The sequence below is a fragment of the Dipodomys spectabilis genome, unplaced genomic scaffold (assembly GCF_019054845.1).
Source record: "Dipodomys spectabilis isolate Male_0828 unplaced genomic scaffold, ASM1905484v1 ptg000157l, whole genome shotgun sequence".
Lineage (NCBI taxonomy): Eukaryota > Metazoa > Chordata > Mammalia > Rodentia > Heteromyidae > Dipodomys > Dipodomys spectabilis.
In genome coordinates this window covers 7370133-7389708 of record NW_024870834.1, presented here as the reverse complement: position 1 = coordinate 7389708, position 19576 = coordinate 7370133, and the positions used below count along the sequence as shown (strand labels likewise).

General features: G+C 53.2%; 1 protein-coding gene across 1 annotated transcript in view; it reads right to left on the bottom strand.

Moving 5' to 3' along the window:
• Positions 1-1680: 1680 nt before the first annotated feature.
• Ttc7b (tetratricopeptide repeat domain 7B) overlaps positions 1681-19576 on the bottom strand; it is a 211659-nt gene continuing 193763 nt past the window's right edge. Inside the window, exon 20 of the mRNA XM_042692699.1 lies at positions 1681-2682. Coding sequence (XP_042548633.1) covers positions 2461-2682 — 222 coding nt within the window. The 3' untranslated portion in view covers positions 1681-2460. The remainder of the gene's footprint in view (positions 2683-19576) is intronic.

The following is a 19576-nucleotide window of genomic DNA, read 5'->3' as shown; positions in this document are numbered from 1 at the left end:
GTCAGAGGACCGGGAGAGAGTCGGGGTAGAGAGCAAGTAGGGCTCTGGAGCCTGGATTCTGTTCCAGGCAAGAGGTGGGGCAGTCATTGAAGCGTTAACAGAGCAAAGAGACGTGATGTGCCCAGAGCTGCGTGGGCAGGAACCCAGAGGGCTTGTGGAAGGCCAGGATGAGGGGGAGAGGCTGGGTCATGAGGCTAGGATGGAGGTGATGTGGATTGGGTGGGAAAGATAGGATTCGACGAAAGGCAGAATTTGGGGTGATGAGAATTTGGGAGAGGCCTCGGATGGGGCCTGTGGGAGACCACAGCATTTCTTTGGTACATTTTAGGGATGAAGAACCACCCACTGTGTGTGCTCTGAGCAGAAGAGGGAACTGTAATGCACAGGTGATGGATGGAACAATGCTGGGCTCCCATGCTCCAGTGGTGACCCTGGGCTGCAGGCTCTCTTTCCATCCTGTTCACAAAGAGCCAAAAGGCCCCCAGTAACCCCAGCCCGCATCCTGTTAGGACATCAAACCTAGCAGCAAGAGGTAATTTTAAAAAAATATTCCATAACCAAAGTGCCAGGGGGCTTCTCATTGGCTAAGCTTGGGTCACATGCCCAAATCATTGAAATTGGGGGGAAGGGGCTGGGAAGGTGGCTCCGTGGTAGAATGCTTGCCTTGCATGCATGAGGCCCTGGGTTCGATTCCTCAGCACCACGTAAGCAGAAAAAGCTGGAAGTGGCACTGTGGCTCAAGTGGTAGAGCGCTAGCCTTGAGCTGAAGAGCCGAGGGACAGCGCCCAGGCCCAGAGTTCAGGTCCCACGACTGACCATAACAAAATTCCATGGTTTATTAGCTACTCAGAGCCCTAAATACTGCCCTTGCAAGGTCAGGGCTGAGACTGGAGGGCTGACATGCTCCGTCCACAGGACTTTGCTTCCTTCTTGTCATCTCTCCCCAGACCTCAGCTGTCCCCTCACCTGTCTGCCTCAGCAAGCCAGGGAGGTCATGTCCAGCTTGGATGGGTTCTTCTTGACTTCGAGGTAATTAGAGCACAGTTCAGGCCTTCCACATTCCCTTAGGTTCTAGCAAGTGTGGGGGTGGGTGGGGTGTGGTAGGCTCCCCACAACTGCTCAGCAGAGTTGCTTTGGGGGATGGCAGAAGTCTGTTCTGTTTCTCTCTGGTCCTGTTTTTGCTGTCCCGCTCTGTTGGATTCTGTTTTTAGCTCCAACCCCTCATGGTGGCTCATCTCAGGCTCACATGCAGTTAGAAAGAGTGAGAACACCTCCTTAATTGGACTGTGTTTAAGTCACATGCTGACTCTGGAACTTCGGTGACCAGTGAATGCAAGATATTGATTGGCCGGGCCTAAGTCATGTGATCTAAATCTCTAACCCTATCCTGAGGACACAGGAAACACCTATCTACTATGAGGTCACATGTTTGTTTTCAGAATACAAATGAGAGAGAGGCTTGGAAGGAATAAAGTACTTACTTGCCTGGTTGGCTCAGACAGAGGGTGACAGAGCCAGGCCCAGGCCCAAGGTTCGTTTCTATAGTGGCTGTCACTGGGCCATCCCGTGTAGGGCGCAGGCTCCCGGCCCCACAGGTACGGACAGCTCCCCACCCCAGGAACGAGGCCATAGCCTTTCTCAGGTCTGCAGCGCTTGTGAAAGACATGAGCTAGAGGTCCATTTAAAAATTATTCTTTTTTTATTAACATCATCTTCCCATTTAGCCAAGTGTCTGTTGTGTATAAGGAATGTCGGTAAATATTCCATTTGAAGCTTCTTTGTACATATTTCCATCGATAAATAAACTCTGAATTCACATAAAAAAGTTAAACTTAAATAACTCATATTTTCCTTCTCTTGTAACAGGCATATATTGGTAAAATATAAATATTCTTGGACTCAGGCTTTGTTCTAAGTAAAGAGAACAGTTATTTATCACATGGTACAATTATTGACAATAGAACCAAGAAGTTGTCAGCTGGTGTCCTGGCATGGACTGGTACTGAGGTGGGAACAGAAGATTCACATTTGGTTTCTGGGCCAAGGAGGAGGAGGGGAGGCAGGAGGGGACAGAGGACAGGACAGTTGCTTTCTTTACAGCTCTGATAAAAATAATCTGTTCTGCCACTGAATTTTTTTTAACTTGGAATATATTCTTCTATATTTACTGATTAATTCCATAATCATTTAACTTAAAACTCAGATGTCAACTAACCAAACAAATATGGCACATAATGATCCATTTTGAACAACGTTTGGAGATTTGAAACTATCATTGGGCTGGCAAAGAACAATGAGAGAAATCAATGCACGAGGAGAGAGCGATGATTTGGGGGTGGCTTGGTGAGTTCACTGTGGTCAGCAGAACACCTGTCCAGGGCCTCCATGTGGCAGATTCGTCCCCTGGTGGCCCACGCAGGGCCTCTGTGGTCTGCAGGGCGGGCGAGGCAGGTGGCCGGCTCAGAGCACACGGGGGATTATGGTGAAGGGCACAGCAGGGCTGCTGGCCTCCAGCTCCAAGGCTGTCAGGAAACACTCAGTGGCCGCCGCGTCGTTGCCCTGAGCTTGGAGGACCTCACCCAGCCCGTTCCATACCTCGTGGGCTGTCGAGTTCACCTGGACAGCGTCCCGGAGGATCTTTTCTGCCAGACTGTAGCGGCCTAGCTGGTGAAGGATCAGGGCCTGCAGGAGTGAGAGACAGACATGAAGACAGACGGTCAGAGACTCAGGAGCTCTGGTACCTATCTGTTCTTGGGTTGGCAGCCAAGTCTGTGGATGAGGGAATTATGTCTCTACTCAGCTAGCTCTCAAGTAATTCCTGGACTCCAGGTTTAAAGCCAGGGCCTTATACTCTCCTTTAGTACTTCTAAATTTTTGCTCAAGGCTGGCATTCTATCACTTGAGTCGTACCTCTACTTCTGGCTTCTTGCTGGCTAATTGGCGATAAGTCTTACACATATTTCTGCCTGGGTTGGCTCTGAACTGTGGTCCTCAGATCTCAGCCTCCTGAGAAACTAGAATTATAGGTGCAAGCCACCAATGCCTGACTTCTGTTTTGGAGTCTTTTATAAGACTGATATTTACCTACCATCATAACTTCCTAGTCTATTCTTTGACTTCATAAATTTGTTGATGAACAATAATGGGGGGGTGGGTGGTGCCTCACTTCAAAGCTTAGAAAGCTAACCTTCCACAGATCTGAGATGTCTCATTTTCCTTATTGAGACATTCCTGGTTTTAAACTGAGCCTTGACCAACAGAGATGTGTCTGTGTTACTGTGCTAGACACAAACTGGCCATTCCTGCCTGCCTTCCATGTTTATAACTAATTTTGGATCAGCACCCTACTGTTTTAACTTCTGTGACTCTGAGCCATGTTTTAACAGGTAGCTAAGTCTTTCTTCTCTGCCTTTTGACTACAGCACGCTTTGTCATCAAAGCAGGTGGACTACAAATTTATAGATAAAGCAATTCTTAAGGTTCCTCCCAGCACTCTCCTAGCTCCTGGGGACTGTCTGGAGTCCTCTGGGTGGAGTCCAGGGTGGTGTGGCAAGGGATCCTGCCCCTTGGCTGGGACAGAGCCCTCCCACTCGAGACCTGCTTGGAAGGAAATAGAATATTCAGACAGCCTCACTACCGGATCTCAAGCGGACCACATACATGGGGACCATTTCCCTGGTTGTGGTCAGCAGGATGTCAGGCCTACCAAAGCTTCTGGCTGCTTCCTTTCAAAGGGAGCTGTCAGCATAGGCTCCAATGAAGCCGGTGAAGGTGGGGACAGGCAGGGGTGTGGGCAGGGTCACAAGCAGCCATGGGGTTACAATGGAGACTCTTTTTGTTTTTCAAGAGGTGAGGCAGTATTGAACACACCCAGCAAGAAGGTTCTGATCCATTCTCCCGGCAGGGAAGCCCACTGCCTGCCACTGGCAGCATGGGGAGGGCCAGGCCACCACGGAAAGGCAGAAAGATGCCTGCACTTACTTGGCTGTGGGTGGAGGGCACAGTTCAGACACCAGGCTCGTCGCCTGTACAATCGGTTCTTTTCTTCCTTTACGGAGGAAGTGCTGGGCACCATGCTGGACACTTTACTTGGCTCATCTATTATCACTGCTTTAGCTACAGGGAGACAAGCTTTCCAAAAGGCCACATTTGTGCCCAAGGTTACAGAGAACACTGAGTTACAGGCTGCCTGCTGTGCTCACGGCCCAGAGCTGCCCCCATGCCTTTCAAAGGCTAGCCCACATCTGTGACCATGGGCAGAGCACTGTGGGGCTCTCTCCCATCGTGCTCCAGTGGACTCAGGCAATAACCCAATCACAAACAGCCAAGCAACAGCAAATGGGCGTCTGACACGCTGCGCGTTCCCTTTCATTTCTTTGGCCACTAATGGCTGATTTGATTGCTCCTCTCTCCAGCCTGCTGCTCAGTAGGGTTGTGTGTCTATTTGCTCATGGATGGGGCGGATCCCTTGCTTTCCTTTAGGTGGCCCATAGGTGGCCTGAGGCTGGGGATGGCTGCTGGTGCCAAGGCACCAGGGGATACTGTTACTGGGGACACCTAGAGGTGTTCTCTGTGTAGAGGCCATTCTCTCATCCTGCTGGAGTCCCACCAATGCTTGGGCTAGGTGTCGCCCAGCCCAGGGCTCACCTGACTCTCGTCCTTGGTGCTGGGCAGCTGCGCCCCTCTGCAGTTCCCTAGCATTTAGGGCTCTTGTTTGTCAGAAATCTGGATTTGTCCTCCCAAGGTAGGAGCAGGCTGCCATTCCCAGATGATCTTGTGGCTTCCTAAGCAATCTGCTTAGTAGAATTAATTCCTATACCCGGAGCTGTTCAGGGACATAGCACAGACTTGCCAGGGGCTGCCACTGTAGGCTTGGCATGGGAATGTTGAAACAGGCCTCGGTCCAGATGCCTAGCAAGCCAATGGTAGCTCACGAATCAGCCCCATCACAACACTGACCCGAGCAAGCTCCAGCTGGGGTCTGCACCACTGCAGGAGCCAGCAAGGCCAGAGGTGGGGTGGGAGCCGGACATGTCTGGCTGTTAGGGGTGATGCTACCCGGAAGCTTGCTTCTCCTGCCCTGGACTTGAGCAGTTCTGCCGCGGGATCCTGACTTCACAAAGATCTGAGTTCTCACTCCAGAGACTGGCACTCAACCATCCTCACTGCCAGGGGGCCCCACTTTCTGGGGTCTCTTGGGGATGGCTGAGGTTTTTTTCCCCTCCTCCCTCTTCCCCACCTGGCTACTTCTTGCTCCAGGCTTGCTCCAGCCTGGGCTCCAGCCCATCTGCCACCCCCACAAGGGCCCAGGCTGCACTGCCTCCCGTGGGCAGCCCGACCCCGAGGGGGACAGCTTTTGCTTCCCACCCCCCACCTGACAAAAGGAAGAGATTCTGTGATGTATTTCATGGCCAGGATGCTTCCTGTCTCCTTATCAAAACTCAACCAACAACATCAAGAGCTGGCCCAGGTGTCTGGAGAGGAACTTGTAAGACCTGACTGTCAAAGACCAGTGAAAATGGAAAATGTGTTAACGACACACAGCCATTACTCTGTGCTGGGTGATGGCTCTCTGCTTGGCAGGCTCGACCCCTCCATCTTCATTCACCTCTGGGAACCCATGCAATTGTAGATCATGTTTCATAGACCAGATGATCTGCCCAAGCAGGAACTGGTGTGTGTGTGTGTGTGTGTGTGTGTGTGTGTGTGTGTGTGTGTGTGTGTGTGTGTGTGTGTGTGTGTGTACAGATCTCCACCTGCCAGCCTGAGTGTGTGTGTGTGTGTGTGTGTGTGTGTGTGTGTGTGTGTGTGTGTGTGTACAGATCTCCACCTGCCAGCCTGAAGCAGGAACTGGTGTGTGTGTGTGTAAACAGATCTCCACCTGCCCAGCCTGAGGCTCCTGAGCCAGCTGGGCCCAGCCCGCAGCAAGGAGGGGGAGTCACCTCTGAGCTCCTTTGCTAGTCCCTTTCATCAGACACAAATGAAGATGGTTCTCAAGCTTGTAATTATTCTAATCAGGTGTTTTGTACAAATAAGATCTTGGTGATGCACCAAATTAGAAATAAAGGATTAAATGAAACCCGTTATTTCAAACGAGACAAAATGGACTTGGCTAGTTGGAGGGCAATTAGCATCTTCCTCACTCCTGCCTTTCTCATGTGGTAATTGCTGCCCCAGGACTGAACACCTTGTCGCATGCCAGGGAGCCCTGCAGGAGCCCTGTGTGTGCTACTGTGCACACGCCTGGCTCTGGGAGTGCAGGGCAGCAGCAGGGGAGCCTGAGTCAGAAGCCTGCAGGGTCTCCGGCCATTTGGGAGACCTTAGACAGCCTCATGGTGCTCTGTTCATGAGCAAAGTCAGCTGTGTGCTGGGCTTGAGAGCATGTTATGGCCTGCTGCATATGCGGCTAGATGAGGTACAGGCAGAAGGAGATGATGTCCCCAGAAGAAAGCGTCCTTCCCAAAGAAGCCATAGCTCAGAAGTCCTGTGGTTCCGCTCTAGCTGGGGTGCTGGCGCCTTCCAGAGCTTGGCTGGTGCTGCCCACACCACACTATGTGCTAACTGGCCAGGTGTGTGCAGAGGCTCCTGGACCCACAGCAAGGTCAGGAACAGAGGAGGGAGTCTGCTGTCAAGCGTAGGGTTGGACCACTTCAAGAGCATTTGTCCCTTTTCTAGGTCAGAAACGCCACCATTATACCCCTGCAGGCGGCAGTGGCGGGGCTGTAGCTCTTCCCAAACACAAAAGCCTGGGAGGACAAAGGCACCAGTCCACCAGCTGTATTAGGTTTTAGTGTGCAAGGGGAAGAATAAAAGATGCACTGTGTGTTTTAGTGATGGCAAGCTGCTTGCCTGCTTGTTCCGCTTGGTGGTTTTAGCTCCAGCTCTACCTCCTCACTAGGTGGGGTTGTGGGTACCTGGAGGACAGGGACTAGACCTGTGTGGTCATCTCTGCACCTCCAGGTTCCCCCTGACAGGTAGCATGTACTCAGGGCAGAACGGGTAAAGAAGCAGCCATGAAAACCCAACACACAAGAATACAACTTAAGCCACTGCTGGTGTAGCTTTCAGAGTGGCGTTGTTCAGAGCAGAGGCTATGGGGCAGGGACATGCTGTCTGTCAGAACAGGTGAAGTCCTGGAGGAGGTGGCTGGGGCTGAGGAGCAGGTGCAGCTTTTCCAGGGCCTGGCCTGGGCCTCGGCAGCGGGCACCCCTGGACTTTTGGACAGTGTGATAGAGGCCTGCCAGGGTGGGATCCTGTGGGGAGGAAGCAGCCAAAGGAAAGCTTTGTTACCCTCAAGAAGAGCACAGAGTGGCAGAGCTGGCTGGGCCCAAGCGGCAGATGTGCTAAAGGGCTGAGGACACTGGAAAGGAGCCGGAAGGACTCTGCCAGTCCTGGCTGCTGCAGGGGACTGTGAGTTTGAGCTTTTTCCACAGGGGAAAGGCTCCAAGCTTTCTGTAGTGTGTGAGCCCTAGGGTCACCCAATGGCTAGGTCTGACTTCTAGCTCAGTCATCTACTTGGCACAGTTGCTCTGAGTCTCAGAAGCTTTTTCGGTGGGATGGGAGCTGTGGGGACTAATGGGATGTGCCAATTGCTAGCAGACTGCTCCACACACGTGTCAACCTTGGAATGGCTGCCATCATCCCATGTCCTTCTCATTTCTGTGAATGACGTGAGGGAAGGGGACCTCCTTACCCTGTGATGCCAGTAGTTGGTTGACCCTTTGATGCCATCCCTAGCCTCTGATTTGTCTTTGAACACACAGCACAGGGGTGGCTGGCACCAAGAGGTTCCTTGTAGATGCCGGCTGCATGGAAGCCATGGGGCGTGGTGTGGAAGAGTGGGCGTGGCCCACTAGTGGGCTCTGGCTCAGGCTTTGCCACCTTTGTCCCAAACCCCAGTCAGGCCAGCTTGCTCAGAGCCACGCCTCTGGAAGAAATCTGTGGCAGCTGTCTGAGGGACAGGCTCTGCTCCCAGCTCAGCCCAGGGCCTGCCATGGCTTTTCTTTCGCAGGCTCACCTATCACAGAGCTGATTCACTCCCAAGAAAGTCTCAGAATCGTTTCCAGACCATCCCTTTGGTCTGATGCTGCTCTGCAAGTGAGCAAGCGGAGGGCCAGAGAGGAAAGATCTCTTCTCTAGGCCAGTCCCTGCTGCCAGACACGGAGCGGAGCACGATGGGGCAGAGAAGGCCCAGGGGAGCACCTGTCCCACAGCAAATCTTTGCATTTTCCTCTCTTACCACAGGGCTCTGACAGTGCCCAGGCCTTGACTATCCATTCTGCTTGTTCTGCCAGGGGCTGTGTGCACAGCAGATTGAGAGTTTTCTGGAAGCTGTTGGATTTCCTGGGCTCCACAAGCCAGAGAAGAGGATGCCACGGTGGGGCTGGGAGTCTAAGTTCACGGACCACAGAAGAGCAGCTCACCCCACCATTACCCTGTGCACATTTGCATTTTCTATCCTGAGGATGCTACAGGAGGCAGGAGGCAGGGGATGCTGGTGGTATTTTCACAACTTTCTTTCAGACCAGAATATACATAGCAAACTAATGCCACTCTGAGAAGTCCATAGGAAACATTGGCTTTGGCAGGAATACAGAGCTTTGACCTCCTTCCATGCTACCCTATCCTCTTTAGGAAACACCAGAGGTGCATGAGCAGGAGGTTCTGAACATGTGCATTTCGTGCTGCAGGTGTGGGGCCCTTTCTGCTTCCCTCTGATGCCTCCAGAAGGAAACTAAGCAACGCATGTGGGAGGGGTGGGGCTGTGGCTTCTCTCCCTAAATTCCAGCAGCTCCTGGCGAGGCCTGGTCTCTCCTGGGTTTTGTTTTCTATTTCCTTTGTTTGAGGAGCTTTGAAACAGCTTGGGGGAACAAGTGTGTGTTCATGCTGGTTATATTAAGCTTGAAGGTTGACTGCTAGGCCAGAAGGTCTTCAGAGCCAGGTCCCTAGGCAAGCTGGCCAAGGCCAGGTGTCCCTAGCTCATTCCCACGTTGCCTGCACACCTCCACCTCCCAGAGCACACAGTGGGTGGCCCCCCAGCCTGCTGGCACACAGCCCTTTCCCCTCCAATGTGAGGCTACTGAGCTGTCTCCTGTGGCCTCCAGACCCCAGGCTCCCCACTCAAGTCCTTAAGGGAGAACAGAGCTTTATGAGGCCACTTAATCTTCAGAACAACAAAAGCCACTCAAGCCCTGCTCTGGGAGCCTGGGCTGGAGGGCCTGGAAGGGGAGAATGCCAGGACAAAGGACAGGGAGGAAAAGGCCAGCAGGCCACTGCTGGGGACCTGCTGCCCACAGCAGTGGCCTGCTGGGGACCTGCTGCCCCAGGAGTGGGTTCTTCTGCCAAAGGTCAGCTTGAGAAGAGCTGTGGCGGACGTGAGCAGAAGTCAGACCTGCACGCTACATGCTTCTTCTCCATCTATGATGGACAGGGCTGGGGTGACAGGAAAGGCAAATCTTGAAATCCTGTGGCCTCTGGCTTCCGTGTCCCTCCAGTGTCTCTGCTTGAATGGCACAACCAAAACTACAGCAAATACCCCAACTTGCTGCTGTCAGTCAGACATAGGGCCCTGAGCCCTGGGGAAGGGATGCTTCTGGCCTGGGGAAAGACTCCGTACCTCGTGCTTAGCAGACACCAAAGCTCTGCCTTGCCAGGGTGCGATGCCCACATCCTGAGTGAATGGCCCCGCGCCTCCTCCACCAGTCATAGCTCAAGAGGAGGCACCCCTCTACTCCCTGAGGACTGAAGAGACTGCCCCCCCCCCCTTTGTAGGACACACTGAACTAATTGGAAAAAAGCAAAAGTCAATTCTTCAAAAGCCTCTCCGTTTTCCAAGCTAGTGGCCACCCAGCTGTGGAAGCGGAAGTCCCTGGGGCAGGGATGGGGGCTGGGCCTCTGCCCTCGGACGCACAAGTTCCTGCTGCTGTCCACAACAGGGAGCCTCCTACGCCTGCTTGTACCCCCTAATGCCAGGGAGCTCCCTACTTCCCTGGAAGCCCACACCATCAGTGGACTGACTGAACTGTGGCTGAAAAACATGGGGCTCTAATAAGACTCTTCATTAAATACTCATGCTCTGATGTTCTGAGTCCCCTGGAGTCATGTGGAGAAGTCCCTTTCCTTTCTACCTAACAGTCCTTCAGGATCTGAAGGAAGCTTCCAGAACCTCCCTCCTTCCCCAGGCTTTACAGAAGTGGCAACCTCAGATCTACCCATTGTCTCCAACTTGCTGAATTCTGCTGCCTAAAGCAGTGTCTAGAAGAAGACCTGTCTTTGGGTCCACACAGAGGCACCCTCAAGCCTTGGGGAAAAGTGTGAACATTATTTATGTTTTCAGGTACCTGTCTAGCAAAATCTTTTAAAGCAGCAACGGTGTGGCTGCTTTCTTCCAAGAAGGTTTGGAATATTACAGAGGAGCTTATACTGCAGTTAGCAGTGCCAGGGCGACGGGCCGTCAGGCAGTAAACACCAGCAGGTCAGCAGCAAGGATGCGGCTGTCTGGCTCTAAGCCCAGGGGCCCATCCAGCCTCTGCTCTGAACTTCCTCCAGCCTAATTTCTCTGAAACCGGGTACTCAGCATTGGTGCCAACATCTCCACAGGCTGTGCTGGCTTTCAGAGGACAGTCAGTGGGGATGGGTGGGAAGAGAACCTGCCAGCAGCCCCCCAACCTGCCACACCCCACAGCTGCCCCTCTCTACAGCAGGTGTCCTGGGGTGGTAAGTGTGGCAGAGAATAGGGCACAGAAACATTCCCTAAGGGCTAGCTAGCATCCTTATTTAATAGGGGGACAAAAATGGTCCATGGTGGATCGGCTCTAAGATACTCAAGTCCTTGATATAAAAGGGCACAGTGTTTGTCTCTCGCCTGGGCACCACCTCTCATATACAGCAAACCATCCCCAGATTATGTGTAAGACCTGACACAAGGCAGATACCATGTAACAAGTTGCCATACTGACTCACTTAAAAATAATGACAAGCAAAATAAAGGTTATACATGTTTTGTACAGATACATTTTTTTTCCTCCCAAATATTTTTGATCTGTGGCTTGTCGCGTCTGTGGATGTGGAACTGTGATGTCAAGATCATAGAAGTGAGCTGTGGAATGGCATCCGGGAATCTGGGTTTCCACGCTGGGGCTCTGTTCCCTCTGCTATAACCAAAGCCCTTTCTAGCTCTTTCCTCTCTTCCACAAATGTGCACTGGCACATTCAGGATGCTTGAACCTGAGGGTGGCATGCTGTGGACCCTGCCCCAGCCTGCTGTGCCCTGAGCCGGGAGGGGCTGTCTTACAGGTTCAAGGTCAGGCTGACAGGAGGAGGAGGATATCCCAGAAAACATGATGTGAGGCTCCCACACTTAGCTAAACAGATGGGAAGGCTGAAGCTCAGGGTCTGGGTGGCAGGAGTTGTGATCCCATGCAGACTATTTCTAGAAACTTCCTGTATCTGATCTTGATGCTTATATCTGGCCTAAGGCAGGTTGTAGATGGTAACTGGTCGACCTCCCAGTCCAAAGGCAGGGAAGCATGGGAGTAGCGGGTCATTTCCACCCACAGATGTCAGAGACCAGGCACCCTGGCCTCAGCCGCAAGCCCAGACGGCTAGCATGCCACATCCCTTCACTCGTCCTTGAGAATTAATAGTGGGATAATTTTGCTGGTCAGGAAAAAAGGGGAGAGCAATGACTTTAGTAATGGAGGACAGCTTCACCTCAGTGCCAGCCGTCTCCTCCCTGGGGTGGGCACTGCAAGGGCAAGGGCGGCGTCTGTGTGCCCTGTGCGCAGCGGCACGTGGAGCTGAGCACTGCCCTGCCAGCACCGGAAGTGGCCACTCCGTCGCTCTCCCACTGCAGCACTGGGGCACTGGGTGCTGCTACACACAGGGAGTGGGGAGGGCATCCCCAGAGTCAGGGCGGCTCCCACTGGCTGCAGCCTGAGCCTTGATGCCCACACTCGCAGAAGACTGCGTGATGTGCTGACCTAATTGAGAGAGTGTCAGGTCAGCAAGTCCTAGGCAGCATCCAAGGACGGCCCGGGAGAGGTGACACCAGGTCCACCTGGTGCTTGGGCCATGCTGGACGAGGAGGCAGAAGCCCTGCGTCCCCTGCATGATGTGGGGACACGAGGCATCCTCCCCTCCCCGAAGTGGAAGGCAGTTCTTGGGAATATTCCAGACGAGTCTCCAGCTTCCCTCCCCCAACTGCCATTTCATTCTGTGCTTTGTGGTGATGGAATGAGCTCTGAGGCAGGGCCTGACCGCTGGACCTGACCCCCGACCGGTCTCCTGGGGGAGCAAGCCTGCCATGTCCCACCCGCGCATACGCCGTGCTCTGTGGGTGCCAGCATGGGTGCTCTGATTACAGTATTTTTCCATCGGCAACAGGGGAGAGACGCCTGTTGATTTATTTATACATCTCCCTGGTTGACTTATTTATTTATTTTTGACTACCTTCCCCAACAACGAGCCAGGCAGCCTGGAAGTCAGCGCTTCCCCATGGCCCTGAGTTATTGACACAGTGGAAAGTTTGGTGCTAATTGCCCCCCAGGGCCTCCTCCTGTCCTCAGGGAGGGGGTGCTGCCCCTGGTCCACTGTGCTTGGGAAGGTGCCACAGCAGGTGGCTTGTGCCCAGGCAGAAAGTTCCCGAGACTTTTTGCTGGAAGAGAAAATCTGGAAGTAGAGCCTGGCTCAAGAGGTAGAGTGCCAGCTTTGAGAAAAAAAAAAAAAAGCCAAACGAGCCCTGGCTCCCCTGGCTCTGCAACCCTGACTCCACAGTGAAAAGAGCAGGTCTAGGCAGAGGCCCAGGTCCCCCTTGGGGACAGTGGCTGGACCTTAGGATCAAGGCGGGAGACATGTGAGACGGCCTTCCACTGTCTGTTTTCCACAGCCAGGGTACGATTTGCATGTGAGCCCTTCGGCCCTGCACTGAGGGGCTTCCTGGAGTACCGGTGTCCTAGGGACCCTAGTGCCCACTGTGGTCCAAGGCTGCAAGCCTTTCCAAACACCGTGAAAGGGCCTCCTCATTCTCATTCCAACCTGTGCTCAGGGGAGGGGGAGGGGAGCTGTGCCTTTGTGGGATGTTCTTTGTACTCAGGCTGACCAATTATCACCAAGCACTGGAAGCCAGAAGTTGTAATCACCGGGCGCTAGGGGCTCAGGCTTGTAATCCTATCTACTCAGGAGGCTGAGATCTGAGCATTGCCAAGGTCTGAAGCCAGCCTAGGCAGAAAAGTCTCCTAGACTTATCTCCAGTTTACCAGCAAAAAGCAGGATGTGAAGCCAGGCCCATGCCTGTCATCTCCAACTACTCAGGAGGCTGAGATCTGAGGATCATGGTTCAAAGCCAGCCCGGGTTGAAAAGTCTCTGAGACTTATCTCCAATGAACCAGCAAAAATCTGGAAGTGGAGGCATGGCTCAAGGGGTAGGTTGCCAGCTTTGAGCCAAACAAGGGCATAGAGCCCTGAGGCCAAGCCCCAGTACCAGCACAAAGGAAAAGAAAAGAGAAAGAAAGGAGCAAGAAGAGAAAGAAAGTAGAGAAAGAAAAGTTGTGCCAGTTCTGGGGAGTAGTGGGACTGGGTGGGGCAGGGCTCCCCAAGCAGCCCTGTCATCTGCCATCCACTGCCAATTAAGAGTCTTCTCTCTCACCTACTTTTCTAACGTAGAAGACAAAGTATCTGAGTAAATAATTTCCAGCTGGAAAATCTAGAGTCTAAGATCACTCAACCACTGAGTATTCTGGGGACACGACCATATGCTCCTGGGACCTGCATGGAGGGGTGCAGGAGGTCAGGAGGGGCTTCTCAGAGGAGGAGTGGGGCAGAGGCCTGGCGAGTGCCAACCTCCAGCAGCAAAGCTGAGTGTCCCAGAGCTGAGCAGCGGATTCCGCGAGGTGTGGGCCACCACAGATCACTCCCAGCCTCCTGAGCGACAGGCCGATGGTGGAGCAGTGTCAAAGGCTGGGCTTGCTGGGCATGCTGGCAGGTCCCTGGATTTACAGAAAATGGTGGAGAAAGCCAATAGTGCAGAGGAGAAAAAGCACCACCAACTGCTGGACTAAAAATACCCAGACTCCCACAGACAAAGGCTATGACCACTCCTGGCATCTCCAGAGACCATGTGCTGATTCCTTGGGACTCAGCAGATAATACCTGCTTGGTGGCAGTTCAGCCCCTGGCACATGCTGGGTATTCTGTAGGCACTCCACAGTTGACCATGGAATGGGTATCAACTCTTTCCATCCTGTCCATCCCAGGGACCACAGGAGTCTCCATGAACCATGGGCCCAGTGCAGCGGGCTGTCTGCATGGAGGTGATGATGGATGCTCTCCCCAGTTCAGATGACCCATCTCTGAAGGCTGCCTGGGGATGAAGCTCCCTCAGGTCCCACCTGGATGCTGATGGAGAATGCCACCTGTGCCAGGCCGCCAGGATCACCGGAAGCCCGAGTGCTTCCCACATCCTGAGTTTTCAGGGGATGGGGGAACAGGGAGGAAGGGCCCTGCTGGGGACTGGGCGTGCTCCGCTGCAGCTGGAGCCAGCTCATGGGGACACAAACACAGGCTGACTCATGACCTGCCACGGAGGATGTGATCATTTTGGCCAGCACCTGCTCTATCCCTTCCAGAGTTTGGCGCGAACCCCCTTTCCAGTTTTAAATAGGAATAAACAGAAATGATAAGACACTTTCCAATGAAGGGAAAACTGGAATTGATAAGCCTTGGAAAATGATTTTCCCTCCCAAATAACAAGAGAACTCACAACCCCAACTCTAGCTGGGCCTTGGCTCTGCCCTGCTGCTCCTCATGACAGAATTGTTTTAGGGTACCAGTGTGTGTGTGGGGGGGAGCATTAGAAGTTAGTGAGTGAAGAAAAGCCTTGAGAAAGGGGAACTGCGATTCCTGGAGTTTGTACAAGCATTCTCTCCCAGAGCTCCTAACTGAGGCCCAGGGCTGAAACAAGGACAACAGAGAAAGCCAAGGCCAGGATGGGGAGCTGCATACTTGGGTGAAAACTAAGGCGAGGCTGGAGCAGAGACCCAAACCCAGCACTTTCCTTTTCCACACGGTTGAGCTCTTATCATTTCCCACTTCAGGGTGGAATACATCAGCAGCCAGATCTGAGCCATCGCCTCAAAACCCCCAGGCAACTCCAGGGAAGAGCACTCACACAGCCCAGCTCATCCACGAGGCCCCCTGCTGCTGCTAAATAGGCTGAGGCTGGCACAGAGCCTGCCAGACTTCCCAGAAGCCCAGCGCCCCTGCACACAGTTCAACACCTCCCACCCCACCGGAGGGGGCGGGGCTTCAACAATGCCTTTCAGGGGGATGGGCAAATCAGAAGAGAAAAAGCAACGGCCGTGGTCGCCTGTGCACCTGATGCTTGGCGGCCTGTGGGCTCAGGAAGAGGAGTGGCTGTTGTGTGTTCCTGGTCTAGAGGGCTGCTCAGAGTAGAAGTGACACGCGAGCAGCTCTAGCTGCCCAAGATCAGCCCTTGGGTAACTGGGCACCTCTTTGCTCCTGGACTGAGCCCTTGTTGAAAGGGAACCCTGTCCATCACAGACTAGGGGCAGGGTACAGGTCCATGGGGGAGACCTGTCCGTCTCTAGGGAGCCTGGGAATCTTTCGTTTCCTCCAGGATTTCCACAGCCATTCTGGCAGAAGAGAAGGCACAGGAGATGGCTGGCTGCAGGGTGAGGCTTTATGTATGGGACACATGCTAAGGTCTATGTCTGGCTCCAAGAACTCTGTTCACTTCTGCATTATGGAGATTAAAGGACAAGCCAAGGTCACACAAATCGCTAATGCATAGTGCAGCTTAGGTACCAAATATGGGTCTTTTCTGCTCCAAAATGTGAGCTTCCAATTCCACCATTCTTCCTGCCACCAGCCATCTGGAGGGCAGGTGAGCTGTTAGATCTAGGCCACGTCCTTTGCCCAGGAGTCCTGAGTTAGGGCTGCTGACCATGGCTGCCCGTGGCTACTGCTCCCTAACACCTCTGTTTCCCTCTCTATGGAATAATAATGGCCCATCTGGACCCATGGATGTGCTTGTAAGCTGAGCCCCTGAAAGCAAGGAAGCCCTGATTTGTGGCACTTTGTCATTTGCCATGGTATAAATGCCCCCTCCATGGCAGACTCCAAGTCACCCACGTACAGGCCACTGTAGCAGCAATGTGGTAAGATGGACAGGCGAGTTTGCTGGCCCTAGCAGCACTGCAGGTACCTCCTAGCTGGCAGGGGCTCCCGAGGCCCTGGCCCCAGAGCAGAGGGACCATCAGGAAATACAGAGGGACCATCAGGAAATACAAGTGATGCTGTGTTTAGTCACCAATGCCCGCGTCCAAACCACACTGCCAATCTCAATCTCACACTGAGGCGAGCAGCACACACACATACACACACACACAGACACACACACACACACACACACTATCCATTTTCTTCAGTCTCAGGATACAGAGTGGGGCAGAGTCAAGGAGGACATCATCAGGGTTTTGAACGCCAGGTCTTGAGTACTCTGCTGCTTGAGCCCCACCCTTCCCCAGTCCCCTTTCACCATAGTTATTTTTCAGATAGGGTCTTGTACTTTTTGCCTAGCGGTGGCCTTGGACCATGATCCTCCTATCTCTGCCTCCCACCTAGCTGGGATGACAGGTGCACATCACCATGCAGAGTTTGTTCTCTGAGATGCAGTCACGATAACTTTGTGCCTGGTCTGTCCTTGAGCTGAGATCCTTCTTATGTCTGCCTCCACGGTAGCTGGGATTCTGTGCATGAGCCACTTACAGGACAAGGTATGTTTTCTTTGTTATGATCAGCTTGAGAGGAGGGCTCAGGGCTTGTCCAAAGCACCCTCACAATGCTTCCTGTCTTGGAAAGCAGGACAGAATGAGCCTTCTCCCCAGCAGCTTCCAGTAGACCATCAGCAACACAGCCTTGCCCGGCCTGATTTCCTCCAGCCCCTCCCTGTCGTGCTTGCCGGTAGCTGTGTGGGCGTCTGAGCAGGGGTAGGGGACACTGGAGGGGGACTGCTGTCAGCAGGAAGGGGGAGACTGGCTGGCTTTCTTTAATCATTCCAAAGGCAGAAGCGGATTTGTCACCTTTGAATAAGATGCCAGGCAGCAGGTAAAGATTTTAACAGCTTGTGGGAGTTCTAATTAGAGAGCCAATTATAACTCGATTGACCTGTCTTGCTTTGAAAGGCCTGGAAAAAATGCATGTTGTCCTTAGGAGGAAGCAGGGCTTGCTTCTAGTCTGTTCTGGGAGGTCCTTGCAGGGCGCACCTGCTTGTGCTCTGGTTCCAGCCCCATGTATCTGCCTGGATGCTGCGGCCCCTGTGCAGAGGATGAGAGAGAGGCAGTAGGTTCCTGGGGCCCTGTCTGCTGGGGCTGCTGGTGGTGGCAGACGAACTTGCTTTTTTATTTATGAAGAAAGACACAGCATCATGTATCAGAGGCTCCCCTGGGGCTGGCTAGCAGTTTCCGCTGCATTTGGAAGGACAGTGGCCAGAATTTCAATTTCGGATCTAATCAAGACTGAACTCTCAGCATAGCCAGATCCAGGCTTTGCGTACGTTGCATTGCATGTGCCTGAGCGGGCGCGTGTCTAAGAGACCTTTCACTAACGGTCACTGTTGTTACAAGTGTGGGTCTGTCCACTATCACCTGGGTAACTGACACCTGGCAAGAGAGTCAGGCAGGTCTCAAACAGACACAAAGGAGGGATGGTTCAAATGACTCCCAAGAACTAAGCCACAGCATCTGCCATTAGGTTCTACTGCATTCAATCAATCACATCTAATTCCTACAGGCTGGTGGGCTGGTCACCATTGTTCTTACATACTCAAGAAGAAACCAAAGCCCAGAGAAGGAAGGCCTGGAGGCCCTAGAGCCTCTGTGTGGAAGATCTGACTTGAAGTCAAGCCACTTCTGCTCCTGATGAATCGTATCAGAGTGACTTTGCTGACTGTGCCCCGCCCCCAGCAGTGCAGGAACAGGGCTGGTCACGGGCCTGTGTTGGCAGTAGGTTAGAATTGTGGAAATGGGGCAGAACCAGACCCGAACGCCAGCCACAGGGGAGAAGGAAGAAAGTCTGCAGGAGTAGTTATCAGAACCTAAATGTCCACTGAAGTCGTTTCCTCCCTGCTCCTTAACTGTCGTTGCTCCTTGTGTTCTGCTGCCAGCCTTCTCTCTCTCTCTCTCCTCTCTGAGACTCACACTCCAGCCACACAGCTCAGCTACCACCTGCTGGCCACAGCTGCTCCCATGGCCAAGGCGCTAGCCTAGTCATGCTCTGCCTACAGACCCACCCAGCCAATGCCACAGGGCAGCTCTTACATGGCAGACCCAGGCTGCCCACTGCAACAAGGCCTGTGACACCTGCGCCCAGCCTTCTTCCCCAACCTGCTCCTCCTCCTGGGTCCTCTCCCCCAGATTTGAAGACATCTTATCTATCCAGGCATCTGAGCAACTACCTGTGGTCCATACCTGATAGGCATGTTACCATGTGCCCTACCTGACCTGTAGATGTTTATGTCTCTCCCTCTAGATGTCCAGCCCTGCTCTGATGCAGTCATGTTGGTACCCTCAGGGTCTAGTCCATATCTGGCACACACTGCATATCTCTGTCATCTCATTTAATCTGAACGATCACAGGGGCAATGCCCAGGGATTGCAGGAATGTAACACATACAGGTGAGCCAGTAGCTACCTGACAATGTAGGTGCTTAGTCTTGAATCTTTTCTGTTTCATAGACCTGTTGGTGACTAGCTGATGTTCTGGAAGTTTCCATTACAAACAATGTCTGTAACAGTAAAAATACTGTGTGTTTGCCGGGTACCATTGGCTTACCACCTGTCATCCTAGCTACTCAGGAGGCTGAGTTCTGAGGATCGTGGTTCAAAGCCAGCCTGGGTAGGAAAGTCCATGAGACTCTATCTCCAATTAACCACCAGAAAGCTGGAAGTGGCGCTGTGGCTCAAGTGGTATAGTGCTCACCTTGAGCTGAAGAGCTGAGGGACAGCCCCAAGCCCAGAGTTTAAGCCCCACAATCCACAAAAAAGAAAAAGAAAAAGAGACCGATGTGGTGTAACTATGAGGCAGATAAAAGGAGGGCAGCTCCTGGAGGAGGGAGAGCAATCCTGTGTCTGTGCATCCGCACTGGGCCTGGTGGGCAGTGAGAAAGGCAGCGTGGGCCTGGAGGGCATCTCCTGCCCGGGCATAGCGGGCTTCAGTGGAAGCACTCTTACAGGGCTCTGGGAGAGTGAGCTCCCAGCCCTTGGTTTGCTCTGTTCTCTCCTTTCCTAGATGCGGAGAAAGGCAGCTCTCAATGAAGCCCTGGTAGACCCCCCTCCCCTTGCCCAGCACTCAGTCTTCAGTCAGCAGAGCTCTGAGGCAGAGCCCAGCACAGGCTTTGGGACCTGTGTGGGCCCAGAAGCCACCACAGCTCACCTGAGGGGTTGACATCAACTTCTGATACAGTGGCCTCCTTTCCTAAGCCATCCCCAGCCCCATCGCCTTGGCAACTAGCGGTGCCAAAGGCTCACTAGAAACACCCCTCCCTGCATTGGACTGGCCT